This window comes from Dromiciops gliroides, chromosome 3 (assembly GCF_019393635.1).
Source record: "Dromiciops gliroides isolate mDroGli1 chromosome 3, mDroGli1.pri, whole genome shotgun sequence".
Lineage (NCBI taxonomy): Eukaryota > Metazoa > Chordata > Mammalia > Microbiotheria > Microbiotheriidae > Dromiciops > Dromiciops gliroides.
In genome coordinates, this window is record NC_057863.1 from 121,883,412 (window position 1) to 121,907,307 (window position 23,896).

The window sequence follows — 23,896 nt, forward strand, 5'->3', positions numbered from 1 at the left end:
CTCTTATTGGAAATGCAAGGAAGAGGAAGCCTGGGAAAAGAAAAAAATTAAAAGGAAGCCGTTTCATAACTCATTTTTCTAGACCTTCAGGTCTTCTCTGGACCTCATTTTCTTTATCTGTAAAATGAGAAGATTAGACTAAATCAAGGTCTAGTCTAACCCTATGTGTCATGGACCCCTTTGGATGTCTGCTGAAACCCTAATGGACCACTTTTCAGAATGATTTTTAAATGCATAAAATAAAATGCATAGGATTACAAAAGGAAATATACAAAGAGGCAGTTATCAAAAACAAAATTTTTTTAAATTCATGTGTAACGATTGGAATAACGCCACCTGCTGGATACTTACTGTAGAAGAGTTTGTGGCTCTTACACAGGCCTGTAATATAGCTAAAGACGGGCGTTGTTATCAGCACCTGCCCTAGGACTACCAGATTATAGTAAGCCTTTCACTCTCTTTGTGCATGAACAAAGGGGGGTGGCTTCTGGAGTCCTGACTCAGGATTCTGAATTCCCTTAGACATGTTTTTGAGAACTTTCATTGTTTGATTTGATTATTGACAAAGCTGCTTCCATTTACTAGTTTGGGAGATAAATTAAGGGAAAGGTTAAGTAGGGGAGATTTATGATCTAATATCCAATTTTAAATCTCACACATGGATCCCAGGTTAGGAACCCCCAAACTATGTGATCTTTGATTCTGTTATCTGTGCATTATATATCTCTGATGAGAGACTAATAATCAATATATATAAGCAACAGATATAAAGGGTATCCCAAAACTTTTAGCTTAAAACTTCACTAAGACTTCTGGAACACTGTATATAAGGGCAAGAACTATTATCCAATAGATAATTGATCTAGGGATATGAACAAATAGTGGGGTTTTTTACTTGCAAATTATCAACAACTTTATGGAAGATTGTTCCAAATCTTTACTAATGAATATAATCAAAATTAAACTAATTCTGAGATTTCCCCTTTTACCCCTCAAAGTTCCAAAAATGACCAGAGGTGGAAATTGTCTGTGTTGGAGGAGGTGCGTAAAGACAAGTACGCTTTTAACATTGTGAATTAGGCAAGCCTTCTAGAAGATCATTTATGCTTCTATCAGAATAATCATTGACTGGGCATATTGTTTGACTTAGCCATCCCACTGTGAATTGAGCATATGCCTCAAAAGATCCCCATATACAGAACTGCTTTTTTTCAGCAGCACAAAAATGGAAACCAAAGTGGGTGGTCTTCAGCCAGGGAGTGACTGAACAAATTGTGGCCAATTATGATTCCCTAGTAAAGGGTGGGATCTCCTTCACAGAAGGACTTTAAGCCAGAGACTGGTTGACATTTTGTTAATTATCACAGGGATTCCTTTTGAGTAAGACTTGAACTAGATGTCTACCAAGGTCCCTTCCAACTCCAGATTTTAGGATTCTGTGATCCTGTAATGGAATCTTATTGCACTGTAAGGAATGAGCATATCAGAAAAACAGGAAAGTTTGTATGAATTCATGCAGGATAAAGGGAGTAGAATAAAAAAAATTGTATACACAACAAAAACAACACTAAAAGGGATTCAAAATCTAATTAACTGTAATGACCAATCTTGGTCTCAGACATTAATAATGAAATACATGTCCTTCTTCTTGATAAAGAGATGAGAAACTACAGATAAAGAATGTGATATAAATTATTAGATGCAGCTATATCTATTTTTTTTTGTTTGTGTTTTTTTTTCCCTGTGACAAAAGCAAGTAAAGTCTGATGGTACTTGGGGACATGGGTTAAAAAGAAATGACTGGTATAAAAACTATTTTTAAAAGAAACCTAACTGGATTTTTTATATTATATATTTTTCTTATATGAAGACCTTAAACTACAAATGAGAAAAATTAGGGGCTGTGTGTTTTAATTGCAAAAGCATTCTTTACTTTTAAAATGATTTATTACAGAATTTGATTTACATTCTGTTTGAAATGGTTTACTTTAATTTTTATTTATATAGACCTATGAGGATGAGCGAAGAAATCATTCTGAACTTCAAGTTAGATGTCAGCGTTTGGCATTGGAATTAGCAGATACAAAACAGTTAATTCAGCAAGGTGACTACAGACAAGAGAACTATGATAAAGTAAAAAGGTAAGAATACACTAGACATCTAAAGTTTGAAGTTGTTTGAAGTTAAGGGCTAGGTAGGTGTCACAGTGGATAGAGTGCCTGGCCTTGAGTCAGGAAGACTCATCTTCTTGAGTTAAAGTTTGACCTCAGACATTTACTAGCTATGTGACCCTGGGCAAGTCACTTAACCCAGTTTGCTTCAGTTCCTCATCTGTAAAATGAAGACACTAGAGAAGGAAATGGCAAACCACTCTAGTATCTTTGCCAAGAAAATTCTAAATGGGGTTACAAAGTGTCAGGCATAACTGAACAACAACAATGTAGTCTTTAGTTAATTATTTCTAAACTTTTATTTCAATTAACAAACATTTAGTTTCCCTCCCACCATCTTCTCCTACCTTAATTGGAAGAGAGAGAGAAAGGAAGAAGGAAAGAAGGAGAAAGTTAATTCTTTGGATTAATTAATGATTTATGTTAATCTTTTTTATTTCCTAAGCCATATGAACTCATTTATTGTCCCTTTTATTTAGTTTTTCTATAACTTACCAACTCCTCACTATAATTCATTATCTTCTGTTGTATCACTTTCAGTTGATTGAAAAAAATATTACTACATAGCCTATATCAGATTGCTTTATGTCTTGGGGAGGGGGGAGGGAAGGGAAGGGGGGAGAAAATTTTGGAACTAAAAATCTTATAAAAACAGATGTTGAAAACTATTTTTTACATGTAACTGGAAAATAATAAAATGCTTTTATGGTTAATTTTTTTAAAAAAGAAAAAAATATATTACTGCTATGTGCCAGACACTGTACTAAATGCTGGAGATGAAAATATAAGCAAGTATGACAGCACTTTTCCCTCAAGGAGCTTACATTCTAATTGGGGATATAGAGGGTATTTGGTGGCCTGGCAGGAGTGTATGCTTCAGGAACAAGTAGTAAAAATCTAAGCAGTTCTTGAAGTATCTTCCCATATAAAGCATTTACCCTCAAGTCTTCATATAACTTTTTAAAATTTCACATCCATGAAACATTTATTTTAATTGGGCTAACAATTTTGGCACCATCCACTCTTTAATTTTGATACGCGACTCACTTTTCTTTCTTCCTTTTTTTTTTTTTTTTTTTTGTGTGTGTGTGTGTGTGTGTGTGGCAATTGGGGTTAAGTGACTTGCCTAGTCACACAGCTAGTAAATGTCAAGTGTCTGAGGTCGGATTTGAACTCAGGACCTCCTGAATCCAGGGCCAGTACTCTATGCACTGCGCCACTTAGCTGCCCCGCAACTCACTTTTAACAGTCCTCCACTCAAAAAGTTACTGACTAGTATAATTGGTATTTTCTCTTACCTTATGATTTTTCTGTTGTGTATTTTCTCAGTATTTTTGGTGTGTTTGTGTGCCTTTGGAATTTTAATTTATTTGGCTTTCCTACTACCTTATGTTTTTTTTGTTTGTTTGCTCATTTTTTGGCTGGATCAACAAACATTTATTTTATTTTCCATTTACATGTAAGGGTAGTTTTTCAACATTCATTTTCATAAGATTTAGAGTTCCAAATTTTTTTTCCCTCCCTCCCTTTCCTCCCCCCTCTAAAAAGTCGCAATCAAGTTATATATGTACAATCCACAAGTGTTCTTTTTATCAGTTCTTTCTATAGCAGTGCATAGTATGCTTCCTCATTAGTTCCTTGGGATTGTCCTGGATCATTGTACTGCTGAGAGTAGCTAAGTCATTCACAATTACATACCATATATTTTAAAATATAGTAAAGTTTTAGAAAGAAAGAATATAAATGGTATGCCATGTGTTGACAATTGAAAACATGATATCATGGTATCTCAGATTGTAACAAAGCATTTTAAATATGTATGAAAAATTTGATTTTGGTTTAAAAAATTAATTTCTGATAAAAGAATTTTTTTTTATTCTTTTTTTTTTTAAGTGAGGCAATTGGGGTTAAGTGACTTGCCCAGGGTCACACAGCTAGTAAGTGTTAAGTGTCTGAGGCCAGATTTGAACTCAGGTACTCCTGACTCCAGGGCCGGTGCTCTATCCACTGCGCCATCTAGCTGCCCCAAAAGAATTTTTTAAGGCTAACTATTCTTCTGAGGCTATCTTCATGATCTTAGGAATTGCACGTAGTTGCTTTATTATCATTCACAAATTTGAGCTATTACCTTCTAGAAAAAATATCCAATGAGAAGTAGGTATAAAATGGAATTTAGAGTCAAAATATCTGAATCTCAGCTTCCTTTCCTCTAAAATGGAATTAATTATCTATTTATTAGATTGTACAACTTACAGTATTGCATACATGTTAGATATTATCATTATGGAAAATTCCACCTTTCTCATTGGGAAGACATGTTCTAGGGATAACAGGAAGGTATCTCTTTTCAGCAAAGATGATCTATTTAGTTTGTTTTTTTCTTCTGGCTTTTATGTAGAGCAAAGAAAGGAGGAACTGCAAATTCAGAAGCCAAAAATCTATAAGCTGTGACTTCAGAAGTTAATATGAACAAATAGTCACAGAAATAATTTCTGAAGATGTGTTCCCTATAGTAGCACCCAAGAGAAGCTGTGTAGGAACTTTTGATATCAAACTGTCCAAAAACCTAAAAATAAAGTATAAGTCCTGAAGAGGATTTTAATTCTAAGATAAGATTTAGGATTAATAGAAAAAGCAAAAGTTAAAGATAACTGGAAAAGATACTGAACACTATCATAGGCATTCATTTCTCTAAAAAGTTTGTTTTTGAGAATGACTTTACTAGGTAAGGTTATTTAAGTTCTTTTGTTTTAGTAAAACAACACTTTTTTATCATAAAAGCATTTATGATGATTGTTACAAGAAAATTTGAAAATGCTTGGTTATAGATATTTTAAAGGCTTGAACCTATCTCAATTGGGTTTCTAACCCAGTTTCACCATCATGTTCAGTCATTTTTCAATTGTGTCTGACTCTTTGTGACCCCAATTGGAGTTTTCTTGGCAAAAAATACTGGAATGGTTTGCCATTTCCCTTTCCAGTTCATTTTACAAATAAGGAAACTGAGATAAGTAGAATTAAGTGACTTGCCCACAGAGCTAGTGTCTGAGGCCAGATTTGAACTCACGAAGATGAGTCATTCTGGCTCCAGGCCTGGCACTCTAGCCGTTGTGCCACCTAACCACCCCTAGTTTGTGTTTTTTTTTTAACCCATTAACTTTAGGCAAGTTGTTTATCCCTAGTATGCCTAATTTCCTTATTTAAAAATAAAGCAGTTATATGACTAATGCAGAAATATGTTTAATGTGATTGTACTTGTATAACCTGTATCAAATTGCTTTCTGTCTTGGAGAGGGGGGAGGGAAGGGAAGGAGCTAGAAAAATTTGGAACGCAAAATGTTATAAAAAAAAAACAAATGTTGAAAACTATCTTTACATGTAACTGGAAAATAATAAAATACTTTTATGATTAAAAAAGAGAGGTTGTTGGGGCAGCTAGATGGCGCAGTGGTTAAAGCACCGGCCCTGAATTCAGGAGTACCTGAGTTCAAATCCGGCCTCAGACACTTGACACTTACTAGCTGTGTGACCCTGGGCAAGTCACTTAACCCCCATTGCCTGCAAAAAAAAAAAAAAAAAAAAAAAGAGAGGTTGTCCCGAACCCCATAGTGCTCATGGTCCCTTCAGTCTTTAAAGTTCTTTTATTCTGTCATTTTAGTGTGTACTTTAACAGTAAGGCACCTCTATCGTTTCATATCCACATAACTAAATTGCAGATTTGGCTTTTATGAAAGCTATCTGACCGGTGTTTTAAAAAATTATACCTATGTAGTCCATTTTAATGGTTGAACCTGAACATCAGAATTTAAGAAGTGACAACAAGAGTCACAAATGTATCCCAATTTACTTTCTTTTATCAGTGATCGTGATGCACTTGAACAAGAATTATCTGATTTGAGACGAAAACATGAAATCTTAGAAGCTTCATATAAAGCACAAACTAAAGAAAGAAATGACTTGTCAAAAGAGGTAAGCTTTCAGTTCCAATCACTTGTACATTTTAGAATAGTTTTACCTATCAAATTAATAAGAGATTGTGCGTAGAGTTTGCAGAAGAGAAGTTTGCTTTGTTTGGTTTGGTTTGGTTTGGTGAGGCAATTAGAGTTAACTGACTTGCCCAGGCTCACACAGCTACTAAGTGTCAAGTGTCTGAGGTCAGATTTAAACTCAGGTGCTCCTGACTCCAGGGCCAGTGTTCTCTCCACTGTACCACCTAGCTGCCCCAAGAAGTTATTTTTGAGGTAGTTTCCTTATGAAAATGGTTTGTTTTTGCACGTTTTTCCAGTGGGAAATTGTAACATGGGCATTTATTTAGTTATTTTCTTCTTTAATTGGATAATTGTTTTACGTGGTAAATGAAAGTACCAATGAAAAAGGAAAATAATCCAGTCAGATGTTTAAAAATTAAGCCAGAATCTAAAACAATAAGAAGGGAAATTAACAAATGTTGGAGGAGATATGGAAAAATTGAGACTCTAATACACTGTTGGTAGAACTGTGAACTGATCCAACAATTTTGGCAAGCAATCCAGCATTATGTCCAAAGAGTTATAAAACTGAGTATGCCCTTTTACCCAGCAAGGTGATCAGGGAAAAAGGAAAAGGATCTATATGTTCTAAAATATTTATAGCAGCTCTTTGTGGTGGCAAAGAACTGGAAATTGAGGGGATCATTTGGGGAATGGCTAAACAAATTGTGTGGTATATGATTGTGATGAAATATTACTGTGTAGTAAGAAATGATGAGCAGGCTGGTTTTAGAAAAAAACAGGAAAAGATTTGCATGAAAAAATGAACAATGAAATGAGCAGAATCAAGAGAATGTTGTATATAATAACAGCAATATTGTTCAAAGAGGAACTGCAAATGACTAAACTATTATGAGTATTACAAATACTCAAATACAAAGCACCTATGAAGGATGATGCTGTACACTTCCAGAAAAAGAACTGATAAATAGAAGTGTTCCTATTATGGTTGATATGCATATATATTTACAAACATATGTTTATCTGTGTGTGTCTCTTTGTGTGTATCTTTATCAAATGGTGGCCTTCTCTAGTCTGGAGTGGGGACAGAGGAAGGATTACAGTCCATTCCTCAAAATGTAACCAAAAAAGTTAACATTACATTTTCTTAAAAAGAGGTCAGAATTTAATAACTTAAGTGGACAAAAAATCCATATCCTGTTGAACGCTTTCTTTGTCCATAGGTTGCAACTTTACAGCAGTCTCTCACTTTGCTACAAAAGGATAAAGAATATCTTAATCGCCAAAATATGGAACTTAATATACGTTGTGCCCATGAAGAAGATCGCCTTGAAAGACTTCAAGTTCAACTTGAGGAAGCCAAAAAGGCTAGAGAGGAAATGTATGAAAAATATGTGACTTCCAGGCAAGTTTTACTTTATTTTCTCTACACATGGACATGACACTACCATCCTAGTTCTTCTTTTGATTCTTAGGGGAAATTGGCCTTTGGGGAAAAAGAAGTGATTTTATTTTCCTGTTCTGTACTTAAACATTAGACTGACTATTTAACTTCCACAGAAGTTGTACTTAGGTTAATTGATCTTTCTAGTCACTGTTTTGTTTTGTTTTTTTCCAATAAGAAATTACTATCATGGCAAGAGGAAGGAGCAAGTTTACAACTATATAATTTCATTTTATGACACATTTTAAATTCTCCTGCCCATAAGATTTTTTTGGTAAACTTTTAAATTAATTTTAGACTTACGTATAAAATAAGAGAAAAAAACACATTGCCATGTACACAGCAGAATATGGAAGATTCAATATAAAACAATGAATTTCCATTTCAAAGAGAACCTATATAATAAATACTACACATTGTTTTTAAAGCCGCCCAGCTTTTCTTTGTTTCCTTGTTGGTTTTCTTTTGTTCCCCGCTATGTACTTTTTACTTTATTTTTTTCTTCCTCCCTCTGCAAAGAAGGCTACACTTAAGTGTTGATGTATCTATATCTATCTATACACACATACATAGATATCTAAAAACCTACCCATATACACTCATACTTTTACATACTATGAGATCATACTATGCTTATTTCTATTCATCATTTGTTTCTCTGAAGGTGGATAGCATCTTTCTTCACAAATCTAAGTCTTTCTGTGTCTTTCTGTGCCTTTCCAAGTCAACCAGCTCATCTCCTACACCACAGTATATTCCAACTCAATCACATCCTATCTGAGAGATTGTCTATGAAAGTTTTTTTCCAAATTTTCTGCATTCCTTCTATTCTTGGCTATATAGGTTTCATTTATACAAGATATAATCAAATTTATCCATTTTATACTTAAACTATATTATAAAGTAAGAGCATTGTTAAAGGTCTTATACTGCTGAATCTATTTCCTTTACATCTTTTTCCTGATTTCTTTGAAGTTCCTGACGTTTTGCTCCTCCCCATTATACTCAGGTCAGCCAAAGTCTTTCTATCAGACCACCCAAATAATAATGAGTCATAAAATTACTACTAATATTTTCAAATATAAGAAGCATTATTGAGTTCCTTAATGTGTACCTTATATTTCTCCTGCATATTATACGTTGAATTTTCCCTTAAGTTTTAGGGTTTTTGTCGCAAAAACCTGAAAGTATTTCATTTTATTAAATGTCCTTTTTTTTATTCAGGATTATATTTAACTTTACTGGGTAAGTTACCTTTGGCTGTAACCATATCTCTTTTGCCCTATGGAATATAGTATTCCAAGATCTACAGACATTCAACGTAGTAGTTGCTAGGTCTTGTGTAATCCTTACTGTAGCTCCATGATGTTTAAATTTTTTCTTGGTGCTTCCAATATTTTATACCTTAACCTGAAATTTTGAAACTTGGCTATGATATTCCTGTAAATTTTTCTCCTGGATCTCTTTCAAGTAGCAATTGGTGGATTTTTTTCTATTTCTGCTTTGCTTTTTTGTTCTAGAACTTTAGGGCAATTTTCCTTGATAATTTCTTGTAATATTGTATCAAGATTCTTTTTTTATCCTAATTTTCAGGTAATACGATTATTCTTACATTATTTCTCTTGATCTGTTCTACAGATTAGTTATTTTTCTTTTTTTTGTTTTTTGTTTGTTTTTTTAAGTTATGTTCTGATGAGATGTTTCACTTTCTCTTTGATTTTTTCATTCTTTTGGTTTTGTTTTGTGATTTCTTATTTTCTTAGAACCTCATTATCTTCTTGCCAAATTCCAGCTTTCAAGGAATTATTTCCATAAGTTTTTAGTTATCTATTTCAAGTTAGTTGACTTTCTTTTCATAATTTTCTTGATTTTCTTGAATTGCTCTTACTTTTTTTCTAATTTTTCCTCAATCTCGTTTATTGGTTTTTGAAGTCCTTTTTAAGTTCTTCTCAGAACTCTTTTTGTACTTTGGACATTGAATTTCTCATTGAAAAAGGAGTGATTTACGGAGGCAGCTAGGTGGCACAGTGGATAAAGCACTGGCCTGGATTCAGGAGGACCTGAGTTCAATCTGACCTCAGACACTTGACACGTTTACTAGCTGGTGTGGACCGCTGGCACGGTCCAACTTAACCCCCACCACTGCCTTGCAAAAAAAAAAAAATCATGAAAAAGGAGTGATTTTTTTTTTAGCTCCCATAATTTTCCTCTGAATATGCAACCCAGATCTTCTCTTACCCCATATTAACCTCCCTATGGTGGGTTCTTCTCCCTTTGCTTACTCATTTTTATTTATTTTTGATGTAGTTGTTGTTTTATTTTGGTTTTTAGCAGATATGGCAAATGTGTTTAACCATGTTGAGATCTTAGGTGAAGTATCCACAAAATTATCTAAATTATAGGACATCATACACCAGCAAATTTTTGCAAAAAAGTATCATATAAAATGCATATGACATAGGTAGATTAGGAGCTTTCATGGAGGTAGAGCTTTCTTAAATCAATAAACTGTCTCTCTTCCTTTCAAATACTTAGAGACCTTTATAAAACAGAATATGAAAATAAACTAGTGATGAACTTGAACAAATCAAACTGAAAAACAAATCAAGAAATTGAACATCTTAGAAGCACCTCAAAGGAGAGGTCATGAACGTGAGAATAGGTAAGAACAAAAATCTTGGTTAAATTCCATTTTGTTTCTTCATGATCAAAGGAAAGAACAGTTTTATAGGCATTAAGTTATATTTCTTTGGGGTTTTGGGGGATAAAATGGTCTAGTATACATATTCTCAAGATGTAAAATGATTGTATTCAATAATTGAAATAATGTGTTTGTGGCAACAGTGACTGACAAAGTGAAATTTGGCAAACCTCAGTCATATGGAGTAATTTTTACCTCTTACATGGAAGACTGGCCTTTTCCGGTGGCTTAATCTTTCTTTTTCCCATGGTCAACCAACATTTCTGTTATCACTTTACTTTCTTTCCCGAACTCATGGATGACTTCACTTATGTTCAGATAGTTGTGGGTTTAGTAGTCATTAATACTACCAATGACATTCTTTTTTTTTTTTTTTGTGGGGCAAGGGGGTTAAGTGACTTGCCCAGGGTCACACAGCTAGTAAGTGTCAAGTGTCTGAGGCCGGATTTGAACTCAGGTACTCCTGAATCCAGGGCCGGTGCTTTATCCACTGCACCACCTAGCCACCCCCCCTACCAATGACGTTCTAACTTATTCCCTTGTAAACTCTTCTGTCCTGAAATGGGAACATGAAATTATTGCTAATGCCTACCTTATATAATGAGTCACAAAAGTATCACATTAAGATTTAGCAATGAGAATTAGTCATTGTATAAACATGTTACTTTTTTATCAGTCAATCAGTATTTATTAAGAGTCTAGTATGGAGGCAGCTAGGTGGCGCAGTGGATAGAGCACTGGCCCTGGAGTCAGGAGGACCTGAGTTCAAATCCGGCCTCAGACATTTAACACTTACTGGCTCTGTGACCCTGGGCAAGTTATTTAACCCCAATTGCCTCAACAACAACAAAAAAAAGAGTCTAGTATGTACTAAGCACTGTACTAGGCATTATGGTACAAATACAATTGAAAGAGGCTATCATATCTCCCTGAGTCATTGATGATTTGATTCAATTCATTTCAACAAATATTCACTGGCATCTAATGATGAATAGCATGAGTCTTATAGGTCACTGGCATAAAGTTCCTTCACAACCTATCCATACTTGTATATCATGTATGACTTGCATCAGTGTCTTCCCAAAAGGTCACCACAGAGTACCTGCCCAACATCTGGGGACCTTTGTTTCTCCCATTTGTCACAGGAATCAGTGGTACACTCTGTTCATCTGTCATCCCTCTGTCCATGTGACTGGCCCATCTTTTCTTTCTCATATATTTCTTTCATGCTGTTCTTTTATTCTTTGTAGTTACTTATTGTTTGTATGTTGCAGCTGACTCACACCTACTAAACAACTTTCCATTGCTCTCTATGTGATGGTTATCTTAGGTTCTTCAAAGGTAGTGATATGCCAAGTTTCACTGTGGTACGGCAACAGTATCAGTAAATTGTTTGCATTGAAAAGATGGGCTTTCCCTTTTATGGGAAGCTTAGGGTTTTCCAATTTCCTAAAGACAAGCGATTGCCCTTTTTTCTCCTTTTCCATTCTGGGCTCAGCTTTCTTATCTCTCTTTATTGTCTATCCCAAACAGCATGGCTTGTTGGACAAGCTCTATGGGTGTGTTATTTCAGATAGATGCTAAAATCTGAGATTATAGACATTCTTCATCCAATTTGGTCATTCCATGACAGACCAAACTCCTTTGAGGGATTTCTTCTAGGAGTCTTTTTGGTGCATTGTAGCTTGATGCAATCAACACAATGTAATCTGCAAAAAAAGAGCATCTGGAGAAACTCACCATTCACAAGGAATGACTCCTCAATTTGAATCTCAGCTCCTGAGGGTTCAACTGTCATCCCTATGTAGATGATTCCCATATGTGAGTGGGTGTATACATGTACATGTGCATGCACATGTATACACACACACAAACACACATACATACTCTCTCATATATCCAGCCCCATTTTATCTACTGAACTCCAGTTGCCTCTTGGACATCTCGAATTGAATGGCATGTAGGCACTTCAAACTCAGTATGTCCAAAGTAACATGCTTGTACAGACCCTCATTATATCCTACCTAGACTATTTCAATAACCCCTTGGTTGGTGTTCCTTGCTGCCCCAAGTCATTTCCCAATCTGTGCCTAAAATTCAGGACTGACCATGTAACCCCCAAACTTCTACTGCTGCCTAGATCAAATATTTGTTTAACATTTAAAGACCTTCACAACCTGACCCCTTCCTACTTTTCCAGTCTGCTTAGACTTTAATTCTTATCATACACTTTACAATCTAGCTACATTGGCATCGTTATTGTTCCTCATGAGTATAACCCCATCTCCCAACTCTCCATTTGTACTGAATTATTCCCCATTCCTGGAAAGCTCTCATTCCTAATCTCCATCTCCTTTCTGCCTTGGCTTCCTTCAAGACCCTCCTCTAGTACTTCTGGAAGAGGCCTTTCCTGTTCCCATATTCTTTTTTTGTTTGTTTGTTTGGTTTTTTTGTGTGTTTTTGTTTTTGTTTTGCGGGGCAATGAGAGTTAAGTGACTTGCCCAGAATCACACAACTAGTAAGTGTCAAGTGCCTGAGGTCGGATTTTAATTCAGATCCTCATGAATCCAGACCCAGTGCTTTATCCACTATGCCACCTAGCTGCCCCCCCCCTCCCATATTCTTGCTGTTAGTCCCTTCCCCTTAATTCCTTCCATTTGCAATATGTGTGTATGCTTGTGTGCGTATATACATACATACATACACACACACGTTTTTTATATGTATATACATATACATACATACATATACATATACATATACATATATATATATATATATATACATATATATAATATACACACTACATGTATATATTTTTTTCACACGTACTCTTCCCCCCATTAGAATGTTAGCTCCCTTGGGAAAGATGGTGGTTTTTGCCTTTCTTTGTATTCTCCAGTGCTTAGCATAGTTTCCTGACTATAGGAAGCACTTAATCAATGCTTATTTGACTGAATATGCTGTGTCTCCAGCACAGTAACAATCATCCATTTCTCTGTTTTATGCATCAGCTGATATTTATTATCAGCTCATCAAACAGAGCTATTTCTAATGTTACAATCTTCCAAGTAATATTGATTGGCCTTGACATATGGATGGGGAGACATTTTGTTATGAATGAAGCTATAAGGAAACATTTTGTGCTACTGAATCAATTTTTTTAAAAAATAGATAATTAGCATAAAGGGCTCCTATATCTCTACATCTTTCATTCACTTGTGAAATGACAAAAATGTGGTCCATTGTTGAATATAGCTCCTATAGTATCTTCATAAGGGATTTCCTTATTTATATATGGGACCATCAGAAAATTTTATATAGATGAATAAGGCATATAAGTTAATAGGTGTTTATGTTCATGTTTTCTCAATCACTTTTTTTTATCAATAAGGTCCAAGATTTATTCCACAATTTGATCTCTTCCCCTCCTTTAGCTACTTTACAAATCAGTCCTCAGTGCTTTTCACAGTTGTACACCTCTAGCATAGCTCTCTTCTATATACTGTATATTTGAATAATTCAGCTGCTTTTCTTGTCTTTATTTTTCTTTAGTACTATTTCTCCTTCCTCTGCAAACACCTCAAGTACTATGACAGTAGGCTCCTATTCTACTATCATTGGTAGGGGAAATAGTTTTTTATAAATCTTTAACATTTTTCTTATTTTGTAGTCTTCCTATTTTTATCCTTGGAATACCCTTGAGATGACTGCTTACTTGGATAGCTCACCAATCTTCCTTTAAAATAGTGGGGGAGGGGTTCATTTAGTTAACCTTTTTAAATTAATTCATCCCACTTGTTACTTCCTCCTTCCTACACTGAGCAAATAAAAAAATAAGTCCATCAATACATAGCTCCCTGGTTTTGCAATAGAAATTCCCACATTAGCCAAAATACATTCCAAAAATGTATGTCTCTTTCTTCATTTTAAGTTCACCACCTCACTGTCAGGAGGTTAGTGGTATTTCATCTTCATTTTTATGAACTCGTGGTTTATCATTACATTAATGAGACTCTAAAGTCTTTCAAAGTCTATAATGTTATTATCATTGTATAAATTGCTTTCCTGTTTCTTCTCAATTCCATTCTGTATCAGTTCATAATTTCTCCTCTGGAAACAGTTCTGTATTTATTCCAAAATTGTCTGTTTCATCATCTTTCCTTCTGTCATGATAATATTCTGTTACATTCATATACCACAATTTGTCTAGCTATTTCCCAATAGGAGAATATCCCCTTGGTTTCCTTTTTTTTCTTGCCTATCTTCCTTTACACTTTTTTATCCTTAACTTATTCTTCTTGCTTTATGATATAATAATATTCATAATCATACTTAGACATTTTTACAAATGATTTTATTTTCCAACCAATGTTGACATTGGTAGTTGTCTCTCTCCACTTGGCACTTAAGTCAAATGTTTGCTAAGACATTTCTGGGCTATTTTTGGTCCACTTTTTTGGAACAATCAATCTATATTGGTTTAACTTTGGGATAAAAATTGTTATAGTAGGTATCAGTGTTAGTTCTCTTGTCCAGAACAATCTTCATATCCAAGGGCACAAAGCAAAAAGCAGTCTCTCAAAGAGCCTATGTTTTCTATGAGCCTGTACACAGATGATTCAAAGTAGGGAATAATGAGGAAGGAGAAAGAAGAAATCAGATAGTGGGCATGTTTGAAGAATGCCTGATGGCTAGGAGCATAAGGGAAGGCGATATGGGGTAAACTAAAGTTTAAATGAAAGTAAGGAATTTGAAAGACAGAGATGAGAAAATTATTGCCTGCATCTACATGAAAGCAGATGAAATACATTCAGTTCTGAATACCATAGTTTAAGAAGAACTTTGATAAGTTGGAAAGTATCCAGAGGAGGGTAGCAAGGATGGTAAAAGGCTTTAAGAATCAGCTGAAGAAACTGAGGATGTTTATAGAAGAGAAAAGACTTCAGAAGGGACATTATAGCTATCTTTTTCTATTTAAAGGGCTGTTATGTAGAGAAAGAGACTTGTTCTGTTTAGCCCTAAAGGACAGAACCAGGAACAATAAGTGATAGTTTTTAAAAAAAGCAACTTAAGGTTTTATGTTAGAAAAACCTTCCTAACATTAGAGTTATCAAAAAGTAGAAAGAACTTAATGCACAGACTGGATTTGTGTTTGTGATAATGGGGATTCTTTTCTAATATAAGTGAAACTAGATGGCTGCCAGGGTCCCTTCTAACTCTCAGTTTCTATAATTCTGTGAAATTCAAATTCAGGAATCACTTAGTAGCCTAATTTGGCTCTGAAGCACAGTGCATAAAGAAGTGTAAAAAGTGAAAGGAGACTGAAGGTGGGTTGAAGACAGGTAGTAGAGGTCCTTAAATGCCAGGTCTAAAGAGTTTGTATCAAATTCTAGATACAATAGGGGGCTACTGAAACTCCTTAAGCAGAGGTTATATCATATCTGTGCCTTAAGGAAATTATTTTGGCAGGTGAATGAAAGAGAAATAGGGAAAGGTAGACTGGGAGCAGCTAGGTAGCACAGTGGAATAAACGCACTGGCCCTGGATTCCAGTAGGACCTGAGTAAAATATGGCCTCAGACACTTGACACTCAATTGTTGTGTGACCCTGGGCCAGTCACTTAACCCTCATTGCCCTGCAAAAAAAAAAAAAAAAAGGAAAAGGTAGACTGGAGACAAGGATGCCATTTAGGAGGTCTAATAATAGTCCAGATGAGAACTGATGAGGGCCTGAATTAGTATGGTGGAAATATGAATGGTAGAAAGCAAAAGGTATAAGAGATGCAGAGATAGAACTGACAAAGCTTTGCAACTGATTAGCCAAGGGACTTAAAAGAAAGCTAAGTCAAAGATAACTGTAAGGTTTTGAAACTGGGATGCTGGGAAGAATCTGGATATGGCCAGTTTGTGATTTATTGTGCAAAACCAGTTTTCAGGATTCTTCTGTCAGTATGCTTGTAGTGAAATGGCTATTCCTATTCTAGTTAGTGGATTTCTAAATTAAGCACTGACTTATTATTAGTGTTGTCCTGGGCCTTCACAATGTCCTACTCTGATGCTTCTCTGTGTTATTCAAGTTTACTCTGCATTCTTGAAGACTTTGCACCAGAGTGCAAGCACTGCAGATTTTACCATAATAGATGGAAAAGCTTCAAGAACAGTCCCAGGAAGAGATTAGCCTGACTCATTATGGAGAGACATACTAGTCTAAATGTGAGATCTTTGTCCAGTAACCACCAAGTCAACTTATTACTGGAGGAGCTGAATCACATCCATCTTGAAATTTTTACCATAAACCAGAAAAATAAGGAATATGAGACTCACTGCAAGGGTGGATGACTCCTAGGTATACCTCAGAGGAGCAAAAAAAAAAAGAAATCGACAGAATGAGTCCTATCAGATACCAGAATCAATAAGAAACCTTTTTCTCCATTAGACATTCGGTCACTGTACTTTACAATAGTAAAGGAAAAGTATTTACAAAAAAACCACCATGAAAAAAACATAATCTAGCATCATTGTCAGTTGATAAGGTTGAAGTTGTAGCAAAATCCTATGAAGACCTCTAGAAGAGGTTACAAATCTAATCAAATATATTATAAGCTTAATGACTATAATACAAAGGTGGGGAAAGGCAAAGAGAGGGAGAAATTATGGGAACGTAGGATTCAGGAAAAAGAAATGGGAGAGACCAAAAATGTATACATTATACAGGAAACCTTCTCTCTCTATCATGAGTATTTTCCACTGAAAGAAGAATCAGAAAGTGCTGTACATGCAGGCACCAAATAACACCCATAAAGGATGAAATAGATAATATTTTGTAACAAACACAAAAGACTTGTTATTGATGTGGAAGTATTCTTGAATTGACTATCTGTGTACAATAAGACCATCAACTTGTTAGAGCTAAGATCAGAAATTGGGGGGGGGAAGAGAAAAGAAAATATAGTAATAAGGAAAAGCTATGGCATACCATTAAAATGATTTAAAATTAAATTAAAATTATTTAACCCTGAATTATCTAAACAAACTATTAAAAATCAAATCAGGAAATGAAAATAGAAATAAGATCATTAACTTCCTTAAGAAGTTTAAGCAATGCGAATTGTCACAACCAGAAGACTTGAAGTGCCCTAAAAGCAAACATCTGACTTTCTTGTCAGATGTTGACAGATGACTGACAAATGCAACAATGGTTGGAATTTAAACTAGTCTGTAAAATCTTACCCAAAAGCATGATGGAGTATTATCAATAGCATCATTTCATTTTTTTTTTTTTGCAACAAAACATTTATTTATTTTTTCTAGTTACATGTAAGGGTAGTTTTCAACATTAATTTTCATAAGATTTAGAGTTCCAAATTTTTATCCTTTCCTCCCCCATCCATAAGACATCAACCAGGTTATATATGTACAATCCACAAGTGCTCTTTTTATCATTTGTTTCTATGGGGGTGGATAGTATGCTTCATCATTAGTCCCTTGGGATTGTCTTGGATCATTGCATTGCTGAGAGTAGTTAAGTCATTCACAATAATAGCATCATTTCATTAAAGCAAAAATGAGGAACGCTTGGCCAAGCGCATTCGAGGATGATAAGTAGAAGAACTATAAACAAGGGGGAAAGGAGATAAGTTATTGTTATTGTTCTGTTGTGTAGAAGAGGGTAATGTAAAAAGACAGGAAAGGTAATGTGCTTATAGAAAAGGTAAAACTAACACTAAGGAAAATAAAGATGGAAAAAGCAGCTAGATTAGACCAGGTATTTAAAGAGAGAATCCCATGCTAGAAGTGATACAATTGTGATGACATTTAGAGACTGAGTTCAAATACAGTTTCAGACGCTTACTAGTTGTGTGACCCTGGGCCAGTCACACAGCCCTGTTTGCCTCAGGTCCTCATCTGTAAAATGAGCTGGAAAAGGAAATGGCAATCTAGTACCTTTGCCAAGAAACCCCGAATGGGGGTCATGAAAAATCAGACACAGCTGAAACAACTGAACAACAACATTACTAATACCTCAAAAAGTGACTGAGAGAACATCAATCAATACTGATCTATATGCTTACTCTCTTATCTCTACAAAATCTTTATGAAAGCCATCAATTTATGAACTGAAGACATCTTCAGTTAGGGTGGTAGTAGGGAACCGGAAGGCTCCCATCAAGATCATTCAGGATCCCTTGGAAGACGTAACACATAAATAACTATTAAGTGATCCTTTGGTAATAAACATAAGACTATATATAACACGGGGAGATTATACCAGATTCCAAAGGAATTTGCCACTGTATGAAAGAGATACAGCATAGAAGTCTAAGTTGAGGAGGGATTCCCTGCTTACTTCTGTTTGCAAATGACATTTGTGCTTATTACACCAAACCTCAGGACATTACAGAATCTCCTAGAAGGGTTTAGTCATCACTCAGAGGAGTCTGGTCTGTCCATCCACACTGTAAAGACTAAATGGATAATTTGTCCAGATTTTAACACCAAATGATATCCTTTTGAATTTGTCCAACAATATTCATATCTGAGACACAGATGATTTAGATGGAATAAGCTAGAACAATAGTTGAAAAGGAAAGCCAGCTGAATCGCTTTTGAGAAATTATAGAGCTCTTTTGCTGACCCCAGATATAGGCTGGGTCATCTATAAGTCTCATCTTTTCATTACTATCATCTTCATGGTTTGTTATGTGTCAGAAAAGATATATAGCACCACAAATTCTGAAGAACTAGCAATTAGTGTTGTACACAAAGCAATGGAAAGTCAACATGGTTACTGTGAGCAAGCTGAACACAAAATCAGTGAAGACTTCTGAATATTAGGATTAAAATATGTCATCATATATGGCACAAAGAGAAAATGCTCTGGTCACATGACAGAAGTGAGGGGTAACGAGTAGATAACCAGAATGCTCTACTGGTACCCTCTTAACATTAGGGGGATAGAAAGAAGGCTTCCAGTACATTAATGGAATCGCTTTGGGAAGAACAAGGAAAACTTGTAGAATGGTAAGGATGGTGTGCATCATTAGTGGGAAATTTTGAATTGATGATCTGTGAGTGCTATATTTGTCTTGGAAACATGAAGTTGCCCATCACTTTTCAATGAATTTTACTTTAAATCAGGTTTATTTAGTTTAAGCTCAGCCTTCTAACATGTAATATAGGAACATATTAGAAAAAAAATATTTTAATATGTTTTCTAATACTAAAAGAGTAGAATAAGCTTCTGGTGTATATGTTCTTTAATTGATCCTTCACATTTCTGACAAAGTAACCCCACTAATTCTTTGCTCTGATTATTTGACTCCTCACGAACTTTTAGTGGCTCTTCAGACTATCATGTAGCATATAAACTCCTCATTCTGCCATTCAAGGCCTGCCACGTCTGGCTCTCATGCACATTTTTGCTCTTGTATGTTATACTAGATCACTGCGTGACCTTGAGAAAAAGTCAGTAGATTCCCTTTTTTCATGGCCCATCTAATAAAATCAAAGAATGTAAGATTTGGAAGTGGCCATCTAGTCCAACCTTTACCTGAAAAAAAGGATCCTTACTAGGGTCATAGAATCATAGACTTACAGTTGGGAAGATCTTGAAACATAACCCTTCATTTTATAGGCCCAAAGTGGCTCGAGGACCTGCCTAGAATTATACAACTACTCAGTGTCAGAGACAGAGCTAGAAACCAGGTCTTCCTCCCTTCACAACCAGTTCTGTATCCATTATACTATACTACTAACTCAATGTGCCCTACAGGTTGTTACTTACTGAGTGAGAATCTACTCTCCTTTCAGGTAGCCAAGTCCACTGTTGGCTCTAATTATTTGTACATTTTTCCTTGATACTCCAGTGGATATGGGTATAGTTCAGATTGCAACTTATCAGTGCCTTCCCTTTCTTTGTGATTCTTGACCATGTCCTCCAATAAATTTAGCACAGAGAGTCCACCATTTATTAAGATTCATCACATGACTAGACCACCTTTCTCTCCCCCTCCCCCAATTTGTAATGTCTTTCCAAGATATATGTGTGTATGTATGCACACAGATAGAATGGCTCTTGAGATTGTCCATCCAATTGAATATCATAGTCTCTACAGTAAGAATTAATCATCTGCTTAGTTTTTTTCTGGGTATATAGTTAGATCAAATTCTTTTAAGCTCCCTGACAAAGAGTTTGTCATTCTTAAATTTGAATAAATGGTCTAGAAATTCAAATCCCATTTTCAGACATCATCTTAACCAGATGTTTATACTCTGAATTGGCTATTTCCTTCTGAATCCCCTGCCTAAACTGGGAAACATTAATGTCTGTATACTTTATTTCATAAATAGGAAATCTAAGATCAAAAAAGAAGTAGGTGATTTTTGCCTATGAATATCTTTACCTAAGAAATCTGTGGCAAAAGTCAGATTAGGAGTAAATTCCTTCTTTATTCCAGATTGTTGCTTAATAATATGTTCTGTTATTAAAATTTCTATCAGGCCATTAAATAAAATATACCTATGAAGCTAGTAGATAGTAAATAAAGCAGTTTACTAGAAGTGTTGCTTAAATTAACTATGTTTAAAATATCATTTCCTTGATATCCTCCTTGAAAGGATTAGTTCAATAGAATTATTATGATATAAGGTAAACTAATTTTGAATGGGTTACATTATCTTATTAATTCCTCTCAGTCTACCTGTCTGAGAGGTTTAAATTTAGTTTTGGCATTACCTCAATGCTTTTTTTAAAAAAAAAAACCTCTTCCTCAAAAAAGGATGATAATACTACTCTTTTGTGAAACTAGTTGAAATTCAGAGTGATAGATGATATATATTACTTCATTTTAAAATGCACGACAGGAATATTCTCATAAGAAATAAGCACTTCATTTAAGCCAACTAATGAGAGTAACAAATGGTACCTAGCTTTGTAGTATGCCAAGTGCATGTCATTACATTTTGAATAATTAACATAGAAGGAACATTTCCTTTGATTAGCATTTAGGATTTTTAGTGTACAGTAAACAGCAAACTCAAAACACAGCCTGAAATCTAGCCTTAATTTTTATTAGTTATAGGTTGTGTTTGTATCCTTTTAACATTGAAACATTTCACATTTCCACACAATATTAGTTGTAAACCTTCATCCATCATATTTTTCTATGTTATTATCTTGTTGATTAAGAATCTACATGGTGAATAAGTTACTGTGAATTTAGTATTGCTTTTAAAAATAAATTCAGATTTTATCACAATAGCATCTACATATATTATATATTTTTTTTTTTTTTGGTTGAGGTAGGTTGGGGTTACGTGACTTGCGCCAGGGTCACACAGCTAGTAAGTTGTTAGTGTCTGAGGCCGCACTTGAACTCAGGTTCTCCTGACTCCATGGGCCAGTGCTCTATCCACTGTGCCATCTAGCTGCCCCCCATCTACATATATTTTAAACAATAATATGTATACTGTGAAGACATTTGGTCTTTTGGACATATGCTTGCTTATTATAATATTTTTGTCCTATTTTGTTGGAGTAAAAATGAAAGTAGAAGTGTTGGTGCAACTTTGGATTTTGGACCCTTTGCAGTAATTTGCAGGGACCTACGTGCTTCATAGTTGGAAGTTAATAGTTCATATTCTCTCTTAGGTTGTTCACATATTTGAACAACAGTCCTTTTTTTGGTTCCTTTTTATTCCTTTTACGTTCATCCTTTCTATATTTTTCTTCTTATATTATTCCCATTCCTGACTCTTCCCCCAATAATCTGATAATCATGAAAACCCTACTAGTAACCAACTGTTTAGATCTGTACCCCATCAGGTAGCAGTATTCAAGGCAATGGTTATTTGCTGCAGTGTAGAATTGTGTCAGTAATTGAAATCAAGTTCCTCATAGTTTTTGAACTACAATCGTATTCCTTTAAAAAAACCATAACATTTGCCCTCCTTTAACCTGTTAATATCTCTCTATAATTTCTATGATCTTTCAAAAAAGTCTTTAAAAGTTGATAAGCAATCATATCTGCAGTATCTTAACAGTACACTAGCACCTGTAGGCTTGAGCTCATTTCATTTTATTTTAGATACATTTTATGGAAATCTTTTGGTTTTATATCATCATTTCTGGATAAATCCCACTCCTTGCCCCAAAATTGAACCCTTTGTAACAAGTACACAACACAAACAGATAATAGCAAAAACAACAGATGTAGTAGCCTATCTTACATGTTCTACCAAAGTAGTCCCCTACGTCTCACCAAGAGAAGGGAACCATATTTCATTATCTATTGAACTCATATGGAGCATCTTAAACAACTGTACTTAACATTATTTTGCCTTTTAGTAGTTTTTGAGTTTTATGAAACTCAGAGAAATAACACCACCATTTTGTTATCCTATCATTTTGATTCCATCATTTTAGTCCGTCTAAAATGAACATTGTTTAAAAGTAGGCTACTTATTTTATAGAATCATTTGTGACCATTAAAGGCATTTTTGGAAATCAGCAATTATTCTTACCTGTATGTGAATATCTCTGTTCTTTAATGAACAAACTGTTCACCTACATGAGCCTATATTATAGAACTACTGGAAAAGAGGTTCAGTAAATTTTCTTGGGATTATACTTTCTCAGTGCCTGAGTTTGCTGATAAAATGGAGGAATGCTTTGCTTTCTGTGGAGAAGAGGATATTGTGATTACAAAATGAGATAAAATATTAAGATCTTGGAGAAGTGGAACCACAAATTAGGCATTATTGTTACTGTAAGAACACAAACAACATATTGCAAACAGAAAAATATGGCAGAAGAATAAGATCTGTAGGTGAATATAATTCAACAAATGTGTTTGTCAAAAGGCTGTGTAATGGATCAACTTCACAGAATGTGGAATTCCATTTTTAAGTAGTTTTATAATTGGTCTGTCAGGTTAGGAAGCAGAAAAGGATACAAAGAGGGCACTTTTTAAGTATAATAATTAGTGTCACTCTAGTGATTTTTTTTCTTTCCCCTACCATAATAGACAAAAGCTGCTTGACCACAAATTATAATCACTTTCAAGTGCCCAAGAAAAAGCTTTAGCCACTTCAGTCAGAAACTTGCTGTGATGTAAACAGCTTTAAATCCAAGTTTATTTATGGAGTTAGCTGAAAAGATATAAGCATTAAAATTTAACATATTTTGTATATTCCTGGAACCAATTTTCAGGAGTTCCCATTCGTTCATTTTAAAAGTGGCATTTCTTCGTTTTTGCCAAAGAATCTTTTTCTTGCTCATATCTTACCAGAATATCTTATAATTTTTAAAAAAGCCTTGTTATGGAAAAACTTTTAAGTAGCTCTTCTTTGTCATCTCAGTAAATTAAATTACTTTTGAAGGGTATGCCTTTACAAGTAACTCTTTAATTTCCACTTTCTGAATATAGAAATAGGTAACATAATTTGCCCACCTACTTATAAATAGATATAACCCATACATATCTGTCAATAAACATTCACTTGAACTGCTACATACTTTATAAGAACTTTGCACAGCAGTTTCTGCTGTTTGGTATTTTTCTCTTTTCTGTCCCTTTCCATTGCATATT

At 34.7% G+C, this 23,896-nt stretch overlaps 1 protein-coding gene across 1 annotated transcript in view; it reads left to right on the top strand.

The window, feature by feature from the left end:
• Positions 1-23,896, top strand: part of PIBF1 (progesterone immunomodulatory binding factor 1) — a 276,844-nt gene that overhangs the window by 35,075 nt on the left and 217,873 nt on the right. Inside the window, 5 exon segments of the mRNA XM_043990666.1 lie at positions 2,008-2,141; positions 6,032-6,140; positions 7,384-7,565; positions 10,140-10,248; positions 10,250-10,266. Of these exon segments, the coding sequence (XP_043846601.1) occupies positions 2,008-2,141; positions 6,032-6,140; positions 7,384-7,565; positions 10,140-10,248; positions 10,250-10,266 (551 nt within the window).